Source organism: Python bivittatus, unplaced genomic scaffold (assembly GCF_059951505.1).
Source record: "Python bivittatus isolate LINGU-HERP-01145 unplaced genomic scaffold, Pbiv_v1 ctg000570_np1212, whole genome shotgun sequence".
NCBI classification, from domain to species: domain Eukaryota; kingdom Metazoa; phylum Chordata; class Lepidosauria; order Squamata; family Pythonidae; genus Python; species Python bivittatus.
Window position 1 is genome coordinate 10896515 of NW_028277097.1, and position 25619 is coordinate 10922133.

Sequence of the window (25619 nt, forward strand, 5' to 3'; positions counted from 1 at the left end):
GAGTTATTTCAGTCCACAGAAGGAATGGGGATAGAGAAAGCATGTTAGAAGGGACCCCCCCCCCCAGTTCTGTGGAAAGTAAAGGCAAGGGAGAGAGGAAGTGCTTTCAGACTTGCAAGATTCTGTTCCTGTAACCTTACAATAAAGGTAATGTTAGTACTCATAGTTTTGGTTTTCTGCCTGAACTACCTTGAAGGGATGACACACTGCTTGCTAATATTCAGTTCAGAAAATAGACTTCTTAGGAAAAATTTAATCCCTCTAGAGTATGGATTTATAATGCAACATTTTTTTAAAATCAACTCAGATCTTTATGGGGTATGAAAATAGCTAAGCCTGTTATGCCTGACCAATTCTTCCCCAATTTGTGCCTACCAGGTGAGTTGGGACCTGCAACTTCATAATTCTTTGTCTAGGCTGGCTGAGAATTTAGGGACTTGAAATCAAAACACAGCTGGAGGACAGAATTTGGAGAAGGTTGTCTCAAATCCAGAGGGAAGGGGAACCTACATCAGATACTTTCAGCATGTTTTGTGTTCATTCTACCATTTCAGTTCACAGCAATCTTGGTTAAGCAAAGAGGTAGTAACTGGCTTTAGAATACTAGCAAGCTTTGGGACTAAGCAGAGGATCTGAGTTGTTTTATTGCTGGTATATTACTCCAGTTTTGATAGCTAAATTGGACAATTCATTCTCTAAAAATTGCTGGAAATTTAATGAGCAAATCAGATCATTATCTCATAATTGGTAGCAATGTTGTAAAGCTCAACAATTCTGGAAAATGATCCAGACTACAATGAAACAAATGTTAAAGGCTGAATTACCATTTCAACTGGCCATCTTTTTTTATTAAACTTTACTAAACCATACACCCCTTCAAAGTATATGCTAAGTGCTGCAAGGATATTATATGCTTCATACTGGAAAGGTTGTTTGATTCCCTCCTTGAAAGAATGATTAACAAAGTTGTGGGAGTATGTGTCAATGTCCAGAATAACGTTGCACCTTAAAAATAAAGCTCACATAGAATTCAATTCAAAGTGGAAACCATTTCTGGATTATTACTTAATACATAGATTTGTACCTCATCCAAAATGTGGGGTTCTCTACATATACACTCTGTATTTTAACTTCATGGGATATTTAAATTAGAATAGATTCTCAGTAGCAATTCAATTTATTATAGCTTATTTCAGTCTGTGATTTATACTAACTTGACCATAGTTCCTTATATTTATTCTCAGCTCAAAGCTTAATAGTCTCTGAAAGCTTCTTAGTCTTTTAAAGTGATATAATATATTCAATGATTTATAAATAATTAATGATATATTGGAAAACTGAAACCTCCATGATATTTTTAGATCACTTGCTTATTCCCCTGAATCTTATTCTTTTCACTTGTCTTTTATTTGTGTTTGCTTCTACGCTATCTCTAAAATGTCTAATTAAAAAAAATAGGGGATCTGAACTCTAAACCATATTGCTGTCCTCTACATTACTGAAATGAATTTGTTCCAAGTCTTGCTGTTGTCTAGAAGGGAAATGGTATTAGAATTCTACATTTTAATGAAGATCCTTATATTTTAAAAAAACCAAGACCCTACGAAATCTTTTATATTCTACAAGAAAATCTTGTTGGTATACCTTTTACTTTTCCCCTGCCAACTTGCAAAATTAGACCAATGTTTTATGAATAGGACAGAGGCTATAGGTCAGTATGGCATGAAGAGCTCAGTATGGCATGAAGAGCCAATGTGACTTAATGGTTAAGGGGTTGGACTAGGACCTGGAGCCTAGGTTCAAGTTCACCATCAGCCATGGAAGTGATTTTGACCAGTCAATTATCTCTTGGCCAGCCTACCCCACAGAGTTGTTGTTCTGGGCAAAATGAAAGTGGGAGTGCAAATAACAGCTGGAGCTCCTGCAGGGAAGGTGGAATAGTAAACTAATCGATACACAATAATCACATTTACTAGAGAAAAAGGCTCAGAAGACAGAACGTGCTTCAGCAGTCAGTATGCACAGACTGGGTGGTTAAAACCCAGAATACAGTTTGCAATATATTATATATTTCTAACAGAGGAGCTCCGGTTTATAAAACTACAGAGCCATTCATTCCAAACAGAGCTTTCTACTCCTCCTCTTTTTGTTTACACTGTATAGTGAACAATGCACAACTACTGGCTATGTGTCATTTTTGTTGAGTTATCTGAGGGCAGAGATCATTTGCTAAAGATTTTTGTGCTTTTATTCAGTCCCCAACTGATGTACCAAACCAATTGATAAAAAGGACTTACAGGCATGTCTGATGGATTTTTCAAAACAAATGTTAATGACATGATTCTATATAATCTATAAAGGAAAAAAATGGCATTACTTCAGTACAGCCAGTCCATTGCAGGATTGCACTGCATAGGATCAGATGGGACAATCTTGTCCAGAAGGAGAGCATACAATGACTAACAGCTGGAAATCTCTGGACAGTAATAAAAAGTACCAGGAATAGAAATAGTTTAGACTATGGATGTCTACATATCAAAAGGGCTCCCTCCTGTTTGGGTTTGCCATCATTACTCAGTTTTAGGGGGTTTAGAAATTATGATGCAGTCAGGGTGGACTTCCTGCACAATCCCATAATTATCCACTTATTTTCCATTCTAGATCAAAACTGTTAACGTGCCTTAGTTACCTAGCTAGTAGGCTTCAGAGACAACTTTTTATTAACAGTTAGTAGTTTCTGCCTTGATCATCTTTTTAGCCAAACCAGAAAGAGTTTGTAAAGCTTTTTCAGCTGGAACTAAATATCTGAAGCAGCTGTTTCTGAAGAAGTGGGAGGGAGGGGGATCAAAATTGGCAAGATGGCAGGTGGAGCATCACAATGCAAGTCTCACCTCCTTTTAACATGCATGCAATGTCAATGCACATAGAAAAGGGGCAGGACTTGCATCATGAAGATCCACCCATCATCTTGCTGATTTTGATCTTCCTTCGGAAGAAGCACATCAAAAGATTTCTGGGGTAAAAAAACCTGTTGTCTTATATCTCATAACCAATCAACTCTCCAGACTTAAGAATTTCAGTTAGGACAGTCTAACAGGAGAAAGGACATTTGACATTAGCCAGGCTGTCTTTATGAGAGATGGGCACTCAAGACAATATCCCCCATATAGCTACTTACTGGCTAGGTTGGCACAAAATGTTTAATTGAGCTAGCAGTGGACTAATATTACGTGAACATCACAATTCAGTGAGCAGTGGACAGGAGAGTTAATCTGAGTCCAAAACAGCCCTGGGTTTGTTCAGGGCCAGACATGTTGTGCCAAACATAACCCAATCTAAAAAGTGTAGTTTTAAAGCCCCAATCCAAGAAAAATGGAGAGCAGATGAAAAAGCAAGGTTTCATTACACAACTCGCTGCAGAGTCCTGGAAGCCACAAAACTGCATGTTGTAGCACCCAAACCTGGGTACCTGTGACTGCCTAGGCAATGGGGCAGGAGCTAATGATAGCATGGAGTTTGCAGCTTTCTTCTCAGGCAAGATCTCATGAGATACTAGGTGCTTTATGGATCGAGCAGAGATGTTGTATTCTCCAACATGTTGATCCAACCCGTGTGGCTAAATGCTACCAGAATCAGTACTAAGTAGCTATGACTCAGGTAGTGGTTGCCTGAATTAAACATACTATGCAAAAGAGGCCATAGGGTAGTGGCAACAGATTCAGTAGCACTATTGGACTTGAATGACCACTATTTGTAACTCGGACTTTCTGGAGTCGGACACTCATTCCCTTGTTTTCTTGCATTCCATTAGACACTGGTTGCACACTGAAACGATGCATAAGTTGGTTAGCCCATTTTTTGGATAGGCACAATACATATAACCAAATGGGCAGAGTTGCACAACATATGAAGCCACTTACAAAAAACTAATGAGAGATGATTCAAATCAAGCTGAGCGTGAGGTATTAGTGCATCTGCTAGATTTTCATCTATGTGAAAATGTGCTTAGGTGTAGTGTGAACACCGTGATTCTAGGGACACAACACAGGCACCTAGGATGGAAGGGCTTATGGAATGGATCCAACTGGTAAGGTGGCCCCTATTACCTCAGAATAGCATAAAGAGTCCCCTCTGGACAACTCTAGTCCAGCAGGACCTTTGGTAATAATTATCTATAATGTCTTCTCCAGGATTGCTTCAGTTTTTGCCACTTTTCTTCCAGTTCCAATCCACACAGCAATCCAGAAGAGGAGAGTGGGTGCTATCTGTCTCTCTCTCTCTCCTCCTTGCACCCATCACTGCCTCTTTCCTCAGGAGAGGACAGCAAGACTAAGGAGCAGCAGCAGAGCCAGCAATCTATACTACCTGTTCACTCTGGAACAGCACCCTAATTTAGCAGGAACAGTGGAAGTCATGGTTACAAAGGTATGCTACACAGGGGGTGAGGCCATCTTTGATCTGATCTACTGAGTTCACTGCATGAAGACCTCTGTCTTGGACATAATTTGAGAACAGGTCCCTGCATCCAGAATGGCACTTGGAGAAACTCAAAAAACAGCAAATGCAGACACAAAAGTTTGGGTCAAAGACTACTGAGGCAAAAAGAAATAGAATGTGCAATCACTTCCAGAGAGTAATGAACGTTTATTGTCAAAGCTTATCTCTATTCATAAGTTACTCCATAAAACATCAGATAAGCTATGCAGATTTAACAACACACATGATATTCTAACAATCCAAAAAGGATGAGATACATGTATCCCAGCCTTCTGCGATCTGGTTTCCTACAGATGATGGATTTCAACCCTCCTACTTCCTAGCCAGGATGACCAAATGGGGACCTTGATTCAGGGAATAAACTGAATGAGTTATAGTCTCTAATTGTAACAAATGAGAATTATATGAAATATGGATTTCTCATTTAGCAGCATCATAGCTAGTCAGCATACCAGATCCATGTGCATTAGCAAAATTAATTACACAACTATTCCACTAACTAAAACACAGCCGTGCTAATGAGTCTTATTTAATTATCAGGAGTTTTAGTTGCATCAGTCTCCTCTGAATTATTGGAAACATGTATATTATCCTTTGGGGGATTAAGTATTATATTGATATATTCTCTGGGATGTTACTGTTTTGCCTTTTTTTAGGCAGAGAAACATAAGCAAGGATCTGGTAATTTACTGATATTATTCATATCCCATGTTTGAAATGAATTTTTTTTTAAAATCTAGATTGCTTTATCAACTTGTTTTAATCATAAAGTACAATACTAAGAAAATGAGGAATGCAAACTGGGTTGCCCATAAGTGACCTTTCAAAATATAATTAAATAAAAGCTTCCATGTACAATCAGCAGCATTTCTTTTCTGCCCAGAGAAAGCAATTTACAATTCTGGCACCACCAGTAAAAAGACTCTGTCCTGGTGCACTTCCCATTCCAATGATGTTAGCAGTGGCTTGGAAAGCAGAGTTTCAGATGTGAATAATGAAGTTCAAGAGCTTCACATGGCCCAAAGTAGCCCTTAAGATAATTGTTAAAATCTTGAATAGCATGGGGCCAGTATTTCTGTTTGCAAATAAAAGAATACTATATCATAACTCCTAAGTATCTCCTTCAAAAGCTTTGAAATTCTAGATGAATTTTTGTATCTTCATTTGAAAGTGAGGGTTGTAAAAGCCTTCCAGTGTAAGATTCCCCTGTAGAATTGATCTATACTCCCTCTTTGCATGTATTAAGAGATCCTTTTTTCAACTGCCCGTCATAATTGCACATATATCAGCCCAACACAGATGATGAATCTTCTGGTCAGGATATTAGCATGTCTGTTTGCTTTTTTAGCTTTCTGGAGTGGCAGTTTTATCAGGAATTCATTCCTTGCAGAAGATGGGTAACTGATAAATAACTACATATCTGGAAGAAGTTCTATCTCAAGTTACACAAGTGTAAAGGGAAAATATTACAGGTGGTCCTTGCTTAACGACCACTCATTCAGCAACCATTTGAACTTACGATAGTGCTGAATGAGTGGTACGTACAACTGGTCCTTATGTTTGTAACAATGTCCCCGTGGTCACATGATTGACATTTGTGACCTTCTTTACCAGCCTCCTGCAAGTAAAGTCAATGGGGAAGCCTGCAGGAGGTCACAAATGGCGACCACATGATGCCCTCATTTAACGACTCACGGTGATTTGCTTAATGACGACAACTGGAAGTGCTGGAATTTCCACTGCTAAGCAGTGCAGGCACTTGACGTCGTGCTTTATTACTGCATTGCTTAGCAAAGGAAATTCTGATCCCAATTACCGTTAAGTAAGGACTATCTGTATTTATATATCCTACTAGAAGGAAAAGCATAAGCAAGGTTTTATTGGCAGGATTTTGTTGATTGCAAGCATAATCACCAGTGATGTACCAGACTGCACTCCAGAAAATTATCCTCCTTATCCTATGTGTAAGTTTTGATCAGTTCATAGATGTTTTCCCTCAGTGGCACACCGCTCTATGATCCTGATAGCAATTTTATATGGTATCAAGGCATGCCAATGAAAAATTGCAGGAAGACTTATTTTAAATGGAACTATCTCACCCCTCCACACCTATCACAAGCTGAAAGAAAAAACTATTCAGACTGAGATGCTATCTCTAACAGAACGTTGTTCTTTTTCTTGCACCAGGGAGAAACACAAATGCCTTTGAGGCATACAAGGTACCTTGGATGGCCTTTTCCTCTCTTTCCCACACGTGCATATACTGTCCAACAGTCTACAGTATTTTCTCTTTTTAAGACTTTGTGCAACATTTTTATTTGGACAGTCAATTGCTAGAGAAGGTTCAAGGAAATGAAGTACAGACAGATAGCTGGGCTTCATTTCACTTTTGTTCTTCTGTAACTGGAAAACTTTAATTATTTGGAAGAACATATATTAGCATTTGGGATGTTTCATTTGTATTGTTGCCACCACTGTAAACCCTTAATACAAGGTCCACACTGGGCAAGGATATGGAGCTCCTCCATCTATTCCATTAAAAGCCATTTAGTACAGGAGATGTTGAGCCAAGCACAAAATCTACCATATAGTAGGAAACAACAGCAATTAATAGCCAGCTTCAGAAAAATTTGTGACAGGCCTATACATCACAGCAGACATAGTTACATGGATTTCATGCAAGAATATTGCTGAAAAGACTAGAGGCCAGAATAAGGAAGCTTTATAGAAAAAGCTTAACTAGGAAAAAGAAATAAAGGCTGCATCAGTTGACTGACAAACTGGGAAAGGTTCCCATAAAACAGCTTGCATTATGCAACTTAAGTAAATAGCAACATTTGCTAACATTAATTCAAGCACTTATAAAAACAGAAAATGTGTTAGGTAACTCTTGATTGTCAAAACCAAAGGTCACAAGAGCAACCATTTAAGTCTCAATAAGGAATAGTCTTCCACTATTTGTTGTCATTTTGCTTTTCATTTCAGTTTCCCTAATATTTGTCCATGTTCAAAATGTCCAGCATGGCATGCTCAGTAATCGTGGCTCCTACTGAAGAAAACAGAACATGCCAGCAAACCTCTAACACAGCTGTTCCCAAAACAGTGTCTTCCGGATGTGTGTCAGGAATTCTGGGAATTGTTGTTCCCTGCCCATCTAAGATTATTATGCTGGAGAATGCTGAAGTGAATCTACTAATCATATAATGGGGCCTGTCCTGTAATTTACACACACACTTGTTCCCGCCACTGTCATCTTTTTTTATGGTTGCTAGGAGGCAACAAGAACCATCTGTAGAAATGTAGAAAAAGGCATGGAGGGAACTGTAGCATGTCTAATTCACTCCATTTCCAGATCCCAACAAAACTGAGACAAGGAAAATGGTTAGTTCCATAGTTATGGGGTTAGTCTATAACTTTCATTAGGGAGTTCTACACTAAGCTGCAGAAATGTATATGATACTGTTTTACAACTGGCTACACCTTTAATTTCTGGACTATTACAGCTCTATTCTGACTTTTCAGTATAGAACTAAATAAATAACTTATATAAATTATATTCTAAATGAATAAAGGGTTAAATATAAAGGGCTAAACAGGAATTCCAAACCACTTTTGTTCTTTCAAAGGACTAACTACTTTTCAAACAATATCCTCCCAATTTTAAAATTATTGTTTCAGTGCTTTGCCCTAAAGGAAAAAGTTATTTTTAAAAGAACACTAGGAAAAAGCCCCCATCCAAATGGTTTTTGCACACTGCAGAAATACTGGAATGTAAACATAAGATACTGTACTTGTCCACTTGAGTCTGCAGCCTGCTGGAAGTGTGTGGCTAGAGATGTTTCATCCTGGAAAACTTCATTACATTCCAAACACTTCAGGCTGTGCCTGCACAGTTTCGAAGAGTCTTCATCTAGAGGCATGGCTGGTGGAACAGGAGTACTTGCAGGAGCTGATATGACTGTCCCAGTTATGCCAGACTGTATCTTTGTTATTGTATGGGTGCCCACTCCAGTGGGATTCTGAAGAATGGATGACGTAACAGAACTATTGCTTGTGGGAGAAGCTATCATCTGATCTGCTGGAACTGGTTTCAAAATCAAATGAGAACACTGCATTACCACCCCTTTCTCTTTATGACCACGAGCATGAGAAAGAAGGCTGCATTTGTTATAGAAAACAAGGTTTTTTGTGCAGTGGTTACAAGTGACCTCGATCCGCACACTCCTCCTATCGTAGTGTTGTGTCAGACTTTTTTCAAGGGCGAATGAGTCACCACATTCCAAACATTTATAACCACGTGTGGGTAAAGTGATGCCTGCACTTACAGGAGGACTGAGATTTGGGATGTAAACTGGGACGGGGTTAACACTGCTGAGCACCTTGTTGAAAGCTTCGACGACAGAGCTCTGTAAAGATGACACCACCTGAACCCGAGATACTTTTTTCGAAGGCTGAGAAGCTGCTGCAGAAATTATTGCCTGCTTGATCTGTTGCTGAGGTTTAGTGAGCACTTGGCGGAGTTCAGAGGTGGTCTGAGCACTTTGAGGCAGTAGATTAAGGTTGGCAAGATGGACTGTCTTTGGCACAAGTTTTGCACTGGCAAGGCTTGAGGCAGGCACCACAACTGTTTGCTGCTGTATAGCATTGGCGGCTTTGATGATGGCACTGCTGGCACTTTGCACCGAAGCAGCAGATATGACGGTGGCTTTCACCGTAGTGTTGTTTGCAAGTTTCAAATTGATAACCTGTGATCCTGCTGTCTTCACAGCCGATACAGGAAGAAAAGCAGTTGCAACAGGCTTAATAGTGACTTGTTTGGGAGTGAGTTCTGCAGAAGCAACAGCATTGGTGACCACTGTTGATTGTAGAGGTGCTCTAGGGGGAGAGGAAAGAACTGCAGCAGAAGTTGGGGAAGAAAGCAATGATGTCACAGAAGCCACCATGGAAGCTGCTTGCTCTGGTTTCCTACCACTGTCCAAATCAACTTCAGGCAACACACGTGTAACCGTTCTCTTGATTTCCCCTGACGACGTCTTGATGGTTTTGATACGCACTTTTGGAATTGCTGGTGTTGAGCCTGCAGGAGATGGTGGAGAACCTTTGCTGCTGTTCTCACTCGATATACTCCTGGGACTATCAGGCTGTTTGACAGAGGGTTTTTTTGCACAGTCAATAAGACTTTGAGATTCAGGTGATTTGTCAATGACGCGGGGACTTTCATTGGTATCTTTCTGCAAGGGAGAAGGCTCTCTTGAATTGGACTGTGGGTCTTTACCAGTGTCTGTTGCTGCTTTCTTAGCACTAAGAGCTGCAATTGCAGCAATACAGGAAGAGAGTTTTGCTGATGATTTTGCTTTAGCCTGTGAATGACTGATAAGGTTTGCTTCTCCTTTCTCTGTATTTATTTTCCCATCAACTGCTCTGTTTTCAAGTAGTTTTTCAGAATTTTCTTTAAGCAGCTTATCATCTATCTTTCTAGCTTTAAAGGGTTCATAGAGACCTAAAGGTGATGCATTTGTTTCTGAGTCTCTTTTAGCAACCTTGGTTTTATCAGAATTACTTGAACCTGCAACTCCGTGTTTAATCAAGTTTTCTCCTCCAAGTACTTTTAACTTCTCATAGTCCTGCTGGGATACAGACCTTGTTAATACATTTGTTCTGAAGTTTCCACGTATGTCTTCTTTATCCGGAGGGTCATCAACCTCAATTTTTTCATCATCGTCAAACTCTTCAGCACTTGAGATAGGACTAAATTGGTTAAAGGCAGACTCTTTCAGCGTATTTTCTGAGACTGAACCCTCATCTTTGAGTGATTTTCCTTCCTCTTTATTATAACCTTCTAGAGCTGATACTGTTAAAAAACCATTGTGTAACCCATTGCCTGTGGAATGGTGGCTGTCTTTCTCCACTCCTTCAGAGGAATCAATTGTCCGCACATTTTTCACAATGACACTTACACCAACGTCAGATGATGATGGTGCATGGGAATCATCATCAGGATGTACGTTCTGCTTTATGTGGCTTTCATGGTCATCATGTCCAGACTCAATAGCAGCTTTTGGGTCAACCATATCTGGTATGTCAAATGCTGCAAGCAGGTCATCAAAGTCTGGAGTCTTCATATCTCCCATGGTCACGTTAGTTTTTAGAAGTCAATCTAGAAAACAAAAAGAAATGCTTCATATCAGTACTATGTTTTTTAACACACTTTTTAAACCTATCAATGGAAACAAAGCTTATGTGGCTTTTTTTCCCACTAATTTTACCAATCCACCAGTGAACAGTCTAACCTCTCTAATTATGTTGAAAATTCCCAAGTATGGAAATGGTTACAATTTTAACCAATCATAGCAGAAATATTTAATACAATGTACACATAAAACATATCAGCACTATATCATCAAAATGATCAAAACTAGTAATTTCAGCCCTATTTAATGAGAGTTCACTACATTACATTAAAAAGATAATTAGCATAGAGTATCTGAATAATATTATGCATTTCATTGAAAAATTCTTATCCATGTTCTTTACTAAGCTTAATATTTTAAAACAGCATCACAAAAGTTCCACTGAAACATTTAACTCAAACTCAGTGCATCTTAGCTCAATTTGTTCAACACCCTAACATTAAAAAGAAATCTGTGCCCCTCTCTAGGGATAGGAGACAAGAAAATATTCATGGAATAATCATAATTGTAATGTCTCATCTGTTTAGGAAAAAAGCTTCAGGAAAAAAATTCTTGATCAGAAATTGAAATTAGAATAAGATTTATAAAGAAGTATATTCAGGGTCCAATTCTGAACACAGAAGAAAGAATGACAGTGTAAGTATGTTCCAGCAATGGAACAGGAATTTTTGAAGGATTTTCCCCTGTCAGATGAAGGGGAAAAAGGGATTAATTTGTATGTACCAAATTCTATCTATGCTACAAATATGGGAATTATGTTTAAATATGGATGCACCCTAATTATGTCAATACATCCACATTGAAGAATATACAATTCTCCAGGCTGACAACTTAAAAATAAAATGTAGGTAGCTAGCTAGCCAGTTAAGCAAGACGTTTAGTCAAAATAACTTAATAAATGCACATGTAAACAAGCCCAGTAAATCCAATTCTAATTTAATTTTAGGATTATATGGCCATTTTCAAAAGTCAGCATCAGCATAAGGTAGTGGTAGCAATGCATTAAACAGAGACGTGTAAAATGTCATGGAATGTTCCAATCTTAGAATGGACTATTCCAACCTTGGAACAAACCATTCTGAGTGTTCCACAAAGTTTCTGACCCCTGAATGGGTTGATTTTGAGATACAGAAGACCACTTCTGCAATACTTGGAATAACTCATTCCAAAGTCAGAACAGAACTTTTTTTGGAGTAAAAATATTAAATGATGGAACATTCTGCATATCTGCATTGTTTCGTCACACACAAAACATTTTTAAACCATGCCAAGGAGATAACTCCAGTACCTGACTATCACTGTAAACCAGGAGTTGGCAAATATAGGTATGAGTGCCAAAATACTAAAAATGGTGAAACTCTTACAAGATCTTGTAAATATTGTGAGATTTTGGCAATGCATGGAATCTCATGCATTCACACCCAAATTCTTGTGAACTTGGATCTTTTTGCCTGAAATTTGTAACATTTTCCTGCTCTGGCTGTTAAAAATAGTTTATATTTAATTTGGGGGTTCCACAGACATGACCATGTACTGTGAGTGCCTCTAGTTGCTAATCTCTGCTGTAAACCATGGTTTGGTGATGGGAACAAATCAAGGAAAATACTGGCCCCTCAAAACATCCTCCTCTAAAACTTCAGGCACATTTTAACTTTTGCATCTATTTTTTTAAATGAAAAAAGACTTTGTTTCAAACTAATCACAATTCATCTAAATCATAAGGTTCAATATAATGCTAAATTAAACTAGAAGCAAAAATAGCAGGCAGGGAGCAGGGGGGAAATATGAACAATCAGATTATCTCCTCTCTTTCATCTTTATAAATCACAGTTTATTATGATATCTGAAAGCACCTACTGTGGGCAAACAAGTTGCTAGTAAATCAGTGTAATTTTAAACTTGGCTTGGCAAAATCAGTTGAGCAACCTATTTAAATCTGAGATGTAAACATCTGAATATCACAGGCAAAATGAAAAGTTGGAATCGAGTGAACAGTTTACATACCCGGTGACTCAAAAATTCTGTTAACAGCAAATTATGAGCCACTATTTATCCACCGCCCCTTCTTGCTTTCTCCAAATTCTCCATTACAATATCTAAGAACAAAAATATTTCCTGCAATATTTCTGCCTTTTTATTGCATTTTGCTCTCTCCAAATTAGGTAAACTGACAAAAACAGTTGGTAATCTTGAAAAACTGAAAAAGACTCCACTTAGCTGTGTTCCAGCAGTGGGTATGTAACTTATTCTCCTCAAATATTATTGCAAAACGTAGATTATCATAATTACATTTGCTGAAGCATGATCTCAGTATAAATGCCAAAAAGATAAAATAACCTATCAAATAAAATCCTTTTATATACCCACATGCTAGTCATTTGCATGTGTGTATATTAAGGCTGTGCAGCACCTCTGGATTCAATTCCAAACATTCTACCCACGGCTGCGAAGGGCACCGATCTGATCCCAACTCATTTAAAGAGTTTCAGGCATGTACTATGTTCATGAATCACTTGTTTTGAAACAATTCCAAAACACTGTACAATGTCCAGATCTCACAACACCTTTGGATACTAACCCCCAACTCTATTGTTAAGCAATGTAGAATCAGATGCTCTAAATGCCCAAACTCAGGGAAGGGAATCAGTGAGTTCTACCACTGGTTGTAACGTATGACCTTTCACTCCATACTCTCACAGTTAAAAAAAAAGGGGGGGATCTCTTTTACTCAATTAATCCACATATTCATTGGATATTTTTTAAAATGAAGGTTCCAGATGGACCCCATACCATCTGCACTCTAAGCTCAGCTAACACCTCCACTAAAGGAATGCCAAATTAAACTGAAGTCTGAACAGACAGAATCTAATCCATACAAAGTTCAACAGAACAGTGAACAATCCTTGTCTCTCAAATACAGTATCAGTGGGTTAAGATCTCACACCTCACAGATGTGCTGTGGCCATATACAAGTTATGTACAAAATATTTTCCCAAACAAAATTCCCAAGTGATTGCATCAATATATTCAATCAAGACAGAGAGAAGTAAACAATTGTATGTATCTATTTCTACAATTCCTCCTCAATTATTTCTTTTACAACTTGCTGCGGCAAAGACGGAAGCCTTCTCACACTGGCAAATGATAGTTGCTTAGGCAACAGGCCTTAAGCAACCTCATTTGCTTGGTGGCCCCATCCTCCCAACATGTGGAAATATGCACCATTAATTCCAGTGGAATTGATTTCTGTGTAAGAAACCATGGGAGTTCAGTATAGGATGGCTTCTTATCTTGTGCATTAAGCCCTACCAGACTTTTCTTACATTGTTCTCAGCTGGCGCAACACAGTCTAGGTTCCTGGCCATCAGTAAGATCATTTCCATGTGAGATTTTATGGTACAATTGCCCTGCTTCCTTTATGGAATTTTTGAAGGTCCAGATGATATGGAGATAACTTTGCAATCACCCAATGTTCTCCTACTCTTCTGCTATGATTGTTAAAGAAAAGGTTGGTGAAGAAGGCAAGAAACAACCAGCAATGCAAATTTTCAGCAGATACAGACCTGAAAATAAGCAACTGGAACAGAGTAGGAACTATTCTTAGAAAAACAAAATGATCCTCTGAGGATGCTCTTCTTCCTTCTGCAGTATTCAGCAGCAAATAGTGGACATCTCTGGGGGACTTAGTGCAATATCACAATCCAAAATAGTTTTAGTTTTGTTTTGGTTTACATTAAATAGATATTAAATTAAAAACAGCCAATATCTCACAAGATCTTACAAAAGACTACAGAGACTAGGTGGCCACCTCATGACATTTCAAAGATTTTTTTAAAATTTTAATCATAATTATTTGTTTTTAATTTAGAGCCTCGGGAGACTCCATGCATTTCCATTTGCAAAGCCTCATGCCTTCTGCAAGCATTTCCCCTCCCCAGCGTTCTCTGGGCTTACAAAATAGGAAATATGCCACAGAACAGAGCAATACATCTTACTCAAAGTATGCAGGATTTGCTTATAAAGATTCTTGGTCGCTTCAATGCATAAGAGGGTCATTCTGCAGTTCCACACACATGCACTCTATTTTTAAGTATCCTTCAAAATGAACACAATGGTCAATTTCAACCACTGTTTTTCTCTTGTCTTTAAAGAAACACCCTTTGAAAATAAGAAATCTGGGATTTCCTTCATGTGGCATCCAGGGTGCCAATGTGCTCCCCTGTCACTCCGCTTGGTGCCTGCCAGTCTCCTTGCCCCACCTCCTTTTTCTCTTTTTTTCAAAATAAATTAATTCCCTTTTTTTAAATAAACAGGAAGCCAGCATGCTAAACAGGCACGTACAATTCTGTAGAAGCCTTATTTACAAGAATGCCTCTGAGCCCATGAAATTAAAATATTTTTAGAGAATAAAAATGGTTTGTTTGGAAGTGTGCCCACCTCACCAGGAAAAAGACAAAGTTTACAAAGGGATAGCGGAGAGCAACTCGCTCCAGAGGGCATGACAGAGTAGCTTTCTGACAAATTGCTGTGGTCAGAAAAACTAATCAGAAAAAGTCAAGTTATACAGTCTTATTGTAACAAATAACAATAAAGGAATATCAGAGCATTCCAATCTCCCAGAACACTGTGTTGCAGACCTCAAAGTGACCATTTTGGAAAAAAATGAGACTTTTAACAGCACCATTGAGCGAGAGGTTGCTGAACCTCAGAACGTTTCAGGCAATCTCGAAAAGTCTCAACTGACACAATGGGTTTTTAACAGGCTACAGTTGTTAATTGATAAGGTACTTGTGATCTGTCCCACATGTAGCCTGCATCTGCATCACCAACCTGTCGTCTCCTTGTTCCCCTCTCCACACTTCATCCCAATTTAAATCCTACATTAGTCTCACCACTCTGTTCCTCTGATGAAGGGAGCTGCAGCTACAAATGCTTATGCCTTTTAATAAAATGTGTTAGTCGGAAAAGATGCTACCAGTCTCCTATTTTTTGTAACTAGCAAAGAACCCAAACAGTGGGATTCATAAAACATATGTTACTGTGTAGACTGTTCGGGGTACAAAATTCAGGTTTACATGCATTTATAGCTTTATTATAAATGTTATGACTACCATGTTGTCTTACTTATACAGGTAGTCCTCAACTTATGACCATTTGTTTAGTGACCATTCAAAGCTACGATGCCACTGAAAAAAGTGACTTACAACTGGTCCTTGCACTTATGACTGTTGCAGTGTCCCCAAGGACACATGATCAAAATTTGGGTGCTTGGCAACTGGCATGTATTTACGATGATCATGATTACGTGATCATGATTTGCAATCTTCCCAGCCAGCTTCCGACAAGCAAAATCAATGGGGAATCACGTGATTCACTTAATGACCATGGTGATTCGCTTAATGACTGCTGCAAAAAAGTCATAAAATCAGGTGCGGTTCTGTGATGCCTCACTTAATGACCACACTGCTTAATGACAAATTTTCTAGTCCCTATTGTGGTTGTAAGTTGAGGACTACCTGTATACAGCCACTTGCCAATTTTCATTTTTAACCTGAAAGAAGGGGGTGCTACTGAACATGTACAGATGATACATCTGACACTGTCATGGAACTAAAAATCAGGGCCTGGCAGCTGAATGCTACTTCATGTTAAGAAGTTGGAAGATCCTGCAATACAGCACTAATTCCCAAGTCTTGGTTTATCCTCATTTAATGCTTTCAGTTGGGAATCTTGACAAGAGAGTACTGTATATGTCATAACAATACATCTTTTGAAATGCTACAGAATTGGAATTGTTTTGCTCGTAAAAGAAGACTGGAAAATATGCAACTGGACATATAGCTGAATTCACATAACACACTAAACCAGAATGAGGTTTGTTTGGTTTTGGTTTAGCGCATTGTGTGAATTCAGCCACTTTAGCTTATTCATACAATCATAGTTAAAATAAACTATGACTTAAGTGAGTGTGTAAACCTGGCTTCAGAAATATCTATGGCTCAGATTAATTGCACTGCTTAACAGGAAAAAATGTGAAGAAAATAAATGGAGAACGTATTATATGATAAATTGAAATTAAACAGAACTGTTGCTGGGAGCTTTGATTTCAGCATCCAAAATATACCTTGGGGAGCACCTTCTTCCCCTTAAAATAATTATTTGTGGTTTTTCACAAATGTAAACCACGGCAGAGAAATATAAGCACAGGAAAAGAATATTTGGCTTTCACTGAAAAACTAAGCAAGTATTTTGTAATAATTTTTTTGATATGTTTCTTGTGCCATTTTAATTATTATTTTTAAAAGTAACAGAATAGCAAGGCTTGTGAAGGCGTTAGACTTGATGGTCTAAACTACACTTTCCAATTCTGTATTTAAAAAATACTTAAAAGCAAAAACCATTTTCTCTTAAGGGAACATTAATATGCTTCTTTAATACTTAGAATGACATTTGTAGAGATGAAGGATTTTTTTTTTTTTTTTACTAATATAGCTAAGAAATGGTATTAAGGTATCCTTAATAGTAAATTTCTTCAAAAATCTTTGCCATTGTGTTAATTTTTCAGCCAGTGCTACTGATCCAAAGAAAATATGTACTTTAGTTTTTCAGTACTCTTCAACAGAAAATCTGGAAGTTAGTTACAGGAATTAATTTATTATATACTGGTGCAGCATAATAGAAAAAAATGAACTCTTTTAGAAAAAAGATTTTAATTTTTTTAAACCAAAGACAACTAAGTCATTCAAAAACGTTTGCAAAATGAATAACGGACTTGAAATTGCTTTAATTTTCAAAGGGGATGAATTAACCAACTATGATCTAGTAAACTGAACATTCATTCTTATGGATAGATATCTGTGAGGGATGCTTTAATTTGGAAATCAGCACTAAGCAGGGGGTTGGATTTGATGCCCTAAATAGCCTGTTCCAACTCTATGATTTGATGATCATTTGCAACCTTTTTATCTATTGTTTTCCATAGCATATTGAAGCAATATACGCCATCAGTTTTATGATGAACAGCAGGACACATTTCATGTAAATGTGGTACATAATTACTTTCATATCAGCTAATACATCATACCTTAACTAGACATCTAAGGCTGGCTTTGCAATACAATTCTTAAGCAATAACCATGAGGTTTAAGTTAGAACACTAGAATCATAATGTTGGAAGGAGCCAGCCCTCTGCTCAGGACAGAAATTCAAATCAAAGAATCTGCAATGGATGGCTGTCCAACCCCTGCTTAAAAATGTCCTATGGAAAGAACCCTGTCAACTCCCTCAACAATTATATTATTCCATCCATCCATCCATCCATCCATCCATCCATCCATCCATCCATCCATCCATCCATCCACATTTGTACATCTCACAAAAAAGTGACTCTGGGCGGCATACAACACTCAATTAAAAAGAAAACCTATAAAAAGATATAAAACGCCATTATTAAAAGTATAAGAACTATAAAAAAGCACATGGAACAAGAGAGGATATGTTAACCACAGTAATGGAGCCATCGCAAAATCTCCCCAGTCCCCTGGGAGCCCCAGGCCTGATCACACAGCCAGGTCTTTAGGCACTGGTGGAATGTTAAGAGGGATGGAACTGGCCTCACTTCTGGGGGGAGAAGATTCCACAAGGTGGGCACCATGGCAGAGAAGGCCCACCACCTGGGACCCACCAAATGTAATTCCCTGACAGATGGGACCCGCAGTGTGCCTGCTCTGCCAAACCTGATGGGACAGGCAGATGTAATCAGGGAGAGGCTGTTCCACAAATAACTCAGCCCCATGCCATGAGGGGCTTTAAAGGTCAAAACCACCACCTTGAACTGAACCCAGAAGCAAACTGGCAACCGATGCAGCTTGCAGAGCAGAGGTGTAATGTGTACCCTTCTAGGGCCACACATAACTGCCTGCACAGCTGCATTTTGCACCAGCTGAAGCTTCCAGATACTCTTCAAGGGCAGCCCCATGTAGAGCATATTACAGAAGTCCAAACGAGAGGTGACCAGGGCATGAATGACTGTGAGCAGAACCCCCAATCCAGGAACGGGTACAACTGGTGCACAACATGAAGCTGTGTAAAGGCCCTTCTAGCCACAACTGCCACCTGCTCTTCAAGCAGGAGTTGTGAGTCCAGGAGGACCCCCAGATTGCATACCGAATCTGTCTGGGGCAGTGCCACCCCATCCAGTACCGAAGATGGTACAGTCCTAGTACTGGAAGGCCCCCAAACCCAAAGCCACTCAGTCTTGCCAGGGTTCAGCTGAAGCCTGCTGTTCCCCATCCAGATCCTCACAGCCTCCAGCCACCAGAATAAGACATCACTTAATTTGCCAGGGGCAGAGATGTATAATTGGGTATCATCAGCATACTGATACTTCACCCCAGGCCAACAGATAAGCTCACCCAGCAGCCTCATGTAGATGTTAAATAGGAAAAGGGAGTACTGAGCCCTGAGGCACCCCACATAGTAGGGGCCAAGGGTGGGATCTCTCTTCCCCAACCACCACCAACTGGAATCGGCCCCAGAGAAAAGAAGTGAACCAGCACAACACCGTGCCACCCACCCCCAATCTTCTGAGCTGAACCAGAAGAATACCATGGACAATGGTATCATAAGCCACAGAGAGGTCAAGTAGTTCTATTGTCAACGTGCTCTTACCATTAAGAAGCTTTTCTTAACATTTAACCGAATGAATCTCATCCTGTAACTTAATCTGTGTTCTGCACTATAGAACAACAGAGGAGGGATTTTGGTTTTCTTTTGTGTGATACCCCTTCAGGTTCTTGAAAAGTGCTTTGCAATCACGCTCCCCAGTCTTTTATCATACCCATTTCCCTCAATCTCTCCCTGATCATCCTCGCTGCTCTTCTCTATCTATATCTGTTCCAGTTTCTCTGAATCTTTCTTAAAATGTGATGATCTATCAAATCTTAATGTACTTCTTGAAGTAGAGTTTGACCAACACAGAACAGAGTGGTATTATTATTTCCGATGGTTGAGCCTCCTTCAAAATAGTATTTGTGTTTTCTAAATATTCTGAGATCTTAAGGGAAGGAGTGTCTCCTACCCTGGTTTCATCTTCAGCATCTTCACCCATTCTGAGAATCAGAGTTTCAACACACTAAGAGGTTGAGAATGGCTGGACATAAGGAAACATTTCTAAGCCAAAGATAATCTATCTATGGGCTCCTGGGTGAGCAACAGTCAATGTCAAAACAGTGTTTAAATCCACCTTTTTGAAATGTTATCTCATTTCTTAAAGTGGTTGAGTTTCCTAACTGGGTTATGAACCTAATCAAAAGATGTCAGGATTTATTGTGGTATTATAACCATATTTATTCTGCATCTGTAGGAGGAGCTGTCAAATGACAGAAGCAACATCCAGATCATCAGGATGCAGGCCACACTCCTTTTGCACAGCCATCATAATACCACAAGCATGTACAAAAGGGACAGAGCTTGTACTGCAATGGTAAAATGCTGCTTTTGTCATTTTGATAAAAGCACTGGATCCTGTGGAAGTCCGTTTCAAAAAGCTGCAAAGATAGCTGCAAGTGTTTTTCTCACTGTGGTGGATTTGTATGGCTAGTTCATCCCCCCCAACCTTAATGCACTCTAAATATTACACTTCAACTCCCTTAATTTTGATATGGGATTATGGGAGTTCAGTAAATTCAATACATCTAGAAGTACTGGGCTGGAGAAGCTGAGCATACACATGTTCCTCCTCTCTATCCTTGGTCTTCATGTTCTTGATAGATGAGATAACCAAGCAGCTCATAAGGCATTTCTATTTCCCCTTCAGTTATCTGATCAATGTCCTCTGCCCAACACACCACTCTTGCTGCTAGGTTTTCAACATCTCTTCCATCAGCAGTCTCTCAATGATGTTCCCAACTCCACAAGTCAAGAAGTTGAATGGTAGAATTAAAATTTAGTCAGTGGAAGGTACCAGATTAAATTCTTCACTTTAAAAACGTTAAGCAATGAAACAGATATCTGCTAGAGACTGCAGAATTCCAGATGGCATGGAGCTATAACCACGTTGAAATTATGTAGACATCTGAAACGAGATTACACTAGGATAACACTATCAACGGCTGCTAATGACAGCTACATATGACCCTTCCCACCAGAGACAATATGAGCCTGAAATTGGATACAATTACTGGAGAACATTCAGCAGGACCACCATGAGTTGGCCATCATGGGGGGGGAAATGGTTAGAATAGATATGTTGTCTGTGAATACCTGGACTCTAAAGCTTTTTGGGGAGGGGAGTCTCATCCAACCAGGTGCCCTCTATTTGTGATGATACAGTTCCCAAAGGGTATTCTGGGTGGGGATCTGTAAAATATAGTCCAAACCACCTGCAGATACCAGATTAAGGAAGACTGAGAGTTACAAAGGTTTTTGGTCTTCCTTTTGCAAGTCACTTCAAAAGTGAGTTATTTTACTAGTCAGATAGCTGACAAATGTATTTCATTCCTTGTTGATTGATCTATTTCATCTCAAATGCATATGTTAGTATGTCCATGAAGAGCTAAGGGATGTGATTTTTTGTGTGTCTGGCAAAGCCTTACCAATCTTGAATTTGACAGATTGATCCCACACCTTACTTACTTTCAGCCCAACAAATGAAGCAGGATTGCTTCAGTTTGCTTCCTGACTGCTGAACAAATCAACCCAATGAACAGTTCCGGAGAAAAAAGAAAATATCAAGAACCCTCATCATAATAGTAACAGTATTGTCTATCAAAACCACAAACCAGCAGAAGTTTAAACTAAAGAAATACATATTTAATGAAAACAATAAAAGCAAATTTAACTAGCATTTTCCCCTTTCCTTCTCAGTATCTTCTCTCCAGTTGCTGGAGCTTATAATATATTTGCTCAAGTGTTGGGATTAGATAACTTGGTTTCTGAATTAGCACTGTACGCAAAGCTGTTAAAGACAGAGGCAAGGAGTCTTAAAAAGGGGCTGTGTCTTATTCAGTCAAAATGAACCAGGAATTTCCCCTTGTATAGAGGCAAACCATGGATGGAAGTATACTCCACACTTAGGTTGCCTATTGGTGCTCTCTGACCAAGCTGCGCAATCAATATTAAATTAAGCCATAGTTTTTTAATCTCAGCTTGTTAAACAAGCCACAGGGGCTTAATTCACAGATAACACTAAATTATATACCATGGTTTACAAGCCTATTGGCCACGTTCACACACTATGTTAAGCAAAAACCAAACTAATCCTAATATTGCGTGCTTATATCTGACTAATATTTCGCTTCCTTTCCTTTCTCTGCTGCATTATCTCCAGTCTGTCTTTTTACCTGCTGGTCTCCTTCCTCATCTTTCTGTTTGTCCCTTCACATCGTACCTTTCTGCATCCTATTTCCAGCTGCTTCAGGGTAAACTAGATATTTTTCTCCACCCCATGGCAACAGTGTTGATCAGACTGTCCTCTGCATTTCTAAAAATAAAATGCAGACATTCAATGCATCTAGAAATAATGCCTTCCCTATTCAGCTCCCATTGTTTGGAATGCTTTTTCCCTAGAAAGAGCATGCACAATTTTGCTATAATCTAGACACAGGATGAAAACGATTTTATTCAGTTCAGCTTTTTGAGGCTTCATGAAGGGGCAGCAGATAAATGAATAAGTGGAACTTCCCCAGCCCCCATGAATAAAACAAATGCTTTCATTGGTGTTAGAGTTGGGTAAAAATAAATTCAGCACTTATTTTCAATCATTACATTTTAATCTTTATATTAAACTTTGCAGGCGTGCAACTGCCTGCTGCAGACAGAAGCAGACAAAGCAAGAAGAAAAGCCCAGAGTGAATACTGAGTGCTCCCACCTTGCTTCTACAAACCTAATCAGGTTCTTTTTTAAAAAATCATGATTCCCTCTGAGTTGCTTGTAACCCCTCAGGGGTCCTTACCAACACCTGATGTGTACCCATTGTTACTGTATTTTATGTGTGTTGCATTTAAATGTATTTTTTAAATTCTGTGCACTGCTTGGAGGGGCACTGCAAGAAAGGCAGTAATATAAGTATTTTAAGTAAATAAAATAAATTCACAAAATTAAATTTAGCTTGGCTCAATCTTGAGAATGTCATTCTAGTTCTTCTCCAATCTCCTTATGTGTTTTAGCAATAATTCCCAGAATTCCTAGGTAGAAATCTGGAGGACATCCAGTAGGGGAAGGATGTTCTAGATCCTCCACGATGTACACAATACTCATTGAATTCTCCACAATGCTTACCTCAGTGAACACTGAATTAATTTGGATCTTGGTTTGATTCAGCAGAACTCTCCTTAAATTCTTCCATGCTGAACCACAATCATGTATTACTACAGCAGTAGTCAATGGCTGATAAGCTTCACTGAAATTCTGATACCAATCCTAGGCATTTTGAAGATATCAGCAGAAATATTACTATAAAGGAAAAATCCTATAATGTGCCTAAATGCAATCCCATCATCCCTGGCAGCTATGAGAAGAAGGAAGCTACAATTATCTTAGGCTCCCTAAACCTTCCAAGTCAGTTGTGATAGACAGCTGGAGACAGACAGAAATGAAATATAAACACGAGGGAGAATGAAGAGTTATATGGTAGCAGCCACTAGCTTGGATGACTTGAAAAGCTGAGAAACTAGGTGAAGCCAGGTTGATCAGTGATCATTAGCAAGGCCACTCAAATACAACTTCAGAGCCATTTTTTAAAATACATGATGGAATTCCTCGGTAGGTGGCAATGCCATGAGACCTCCTCTTGGTCTGGAAGCTAAGCAGAGTTGGGCTAGTTGTACTTGGATGGGAGACCACTGGGATACCTGGGTTGCAAGAGAGACCGGGAAGCATGCTGGAAGAAGGTAACAGAAAAGCACTTCTGTTCTCTTGCCAAGAAAACCACATTATCCTCTTGTTGTCACCTTTAATCTTATGGTAGAATGCTAGATAAGAGGCAGATCCAACCCAGCAGCCAATTTTTTTTATGGCTGCAAATGTGAAAACATGGCAATTCTTGGTGCAAATGTGACAGATCTGTCAGTGTGGACTCGTATCACTAATTCTACTTTGTTAATTTTATGTTTTTGCTTTTATTTTATTTTGATATGCTGATTTGTGATTGCAATAATATTGTTTGATTTTATTTGATCTGATTTGATTGGAGATGAGAGACCAGTCTTGCCTTAAGATTAGGCTTCTAAACTTTTCTGAAGGAGCTGGTATTAACAAAATTCTGAGTTAGGTGGTCATTTGGTCTGGTAGACCATAGTACTCTTACTGTTGTATAGCAAGAATAGGGGACCACTAAGACATTATCCTCCAGTGTGAATGCAACCCTCAGTAGAAAACCAAGATTTCCCTCCCTGTTTGGACAGTAAAGTCTGGAAGGCACTGCTCTGAAGAAACATGAAGCAGTTGTGGGCTATACCCATCTCCAGATTTCCGATGCGCTGGGTTTCAAACCACGTTTCCAGTTTCTAAGCATCAGTTTCCATATTTTTAAGAAACCAGCATGCAGACTGCTAAGCAATTTTTCTATTACCTGGATATCAACAACAATCCTAGATTTCCAAGCTACTAAGTTGCCAATATTATTCAAGTCTTTCAACAAACTGAAGTTCTAGCTTCTAGGAAAGCCACTGTTACTAGAAAAATAAAATGTGTTACATTTTAGTTTCCACTGCTGATATAATAAGACTTGCATCATGTCAATCTTCTGAGGTTCAATGAAACATGAAAATTAGGGAATAATAAGTAGCTCTGAGAATCTGGTAGCTAAATAAGTGCATAAAAAGTGGGTAGGGAAAGGAAAAAAGTAAGATCATAAATTAATGGTTTCCATCACCAACATCATAGAGTTCTACAGTACTGCTTCGGATTTTGTCCTGGTTTAACTCCTCCACTTGACCTAGTTATATTGCCTTAATATGCACTTTGGATATTTTTTTCTCCCACTGAAACTGTAATCTATAATAAAAGGCAGCAACTGTTTCGTACATTCAAGTTATCACCTCTGATATGGTAGGCATTCCTACCCCAGATGGTCAAAATCCTAAACAGAAATTGCAGAATGTCTTTTTTGGGGGGGGGGCTTTAAAAATATACATCGACATATCTTTGCAGAATACCATATGTGATTTCCCACTGCCTTCTTTTAGGATATTTTCTTGACTTTCCAGTCTAACCTATAGCCCTGAACTTCCCTGATGGTCCTCCTTCCAAGTACTAGCTAGGGCTGACCTGCTTAGATTTCTAGACTAGTCAGTGTCAGCTAGATGTTGCCACCTAGTTCAACATTTTGCCTATTTGCCAAACGTATACACAGTTTGGCACACAGTCCTAAAATATCTCTCCTTTCTAGCTCAGTCAGCCACACCTTGAAAGGCAAGGAATGCTCTGAAATGGCCTGCAATGCTGCAGGAGAAGACACTAGTGGACAGAACTTGGGAAGTGTAGTCAACATCACCTTGAGTGCTTTGAAATGCTTTAGATTCATAGTTATGAATACAAGACAAGACAAGAATAATATTCGGTTCTGGTTTCCTTTTGGTTTATTCCTCTGCTAAAGCAAAACAGAGCAAATATCATAGACAATTTTTTTTGTATAAGAAGACAAGTCCTGGTAACTCCAAGAAAAAAAAAACCACTGAAAAATATAAAGATGTAGGCCTTAGAAGTTTGGATGAATACATTCACACCTGCTCAGACAAAGCACCATCCATGCCTATCTTCTACCTTAGATCAACATATTCAGTGAAAATGAAGCAAAACTATTTCATTTCTGAAAAGACATAAAGCCTGCCCAAATTAGGCCTGCAGGCCAGATTCTCCCCATGCTGTCATTAAATTATTGTGCCTTGTTCAGAATCAGCTACTGAGGGAAGGCAAAAGGCCAGCCCTGA

At 38.9% G+C, this 25619-nt stretch overlaps 1 protein-coding gene across 6 annotated transcripts in view; it reads right to left on the reverse strand.

The window, feature by feature from the left end:
- ZNF532 (zinc finger protein 532) overlaps positions 1–25619 on the reverse strand; it is a 52089-nt gene that overhangs the window by 18451 nt on the left and 8019 nt on the right. For 5 of the 6 annotated variants that reach the window (XM_088152959.1, XM_007421707.4, XM_088152960.1 and 2 more), the window contains exon 2: positions 8289–10654. In XM_088152959.1, the coding sequence (XP_088009085.1) occupies positions 8289–10628 (2340 nt within the window). In that variant the 5' untranslated portion in view covers positions 10629–10654. The remainder of the gene's footprint in view (positions 1–8288; positions 10655–25619) is intronic. The other variant, XM_088152963.1, reaches the window with a different exon arrangement.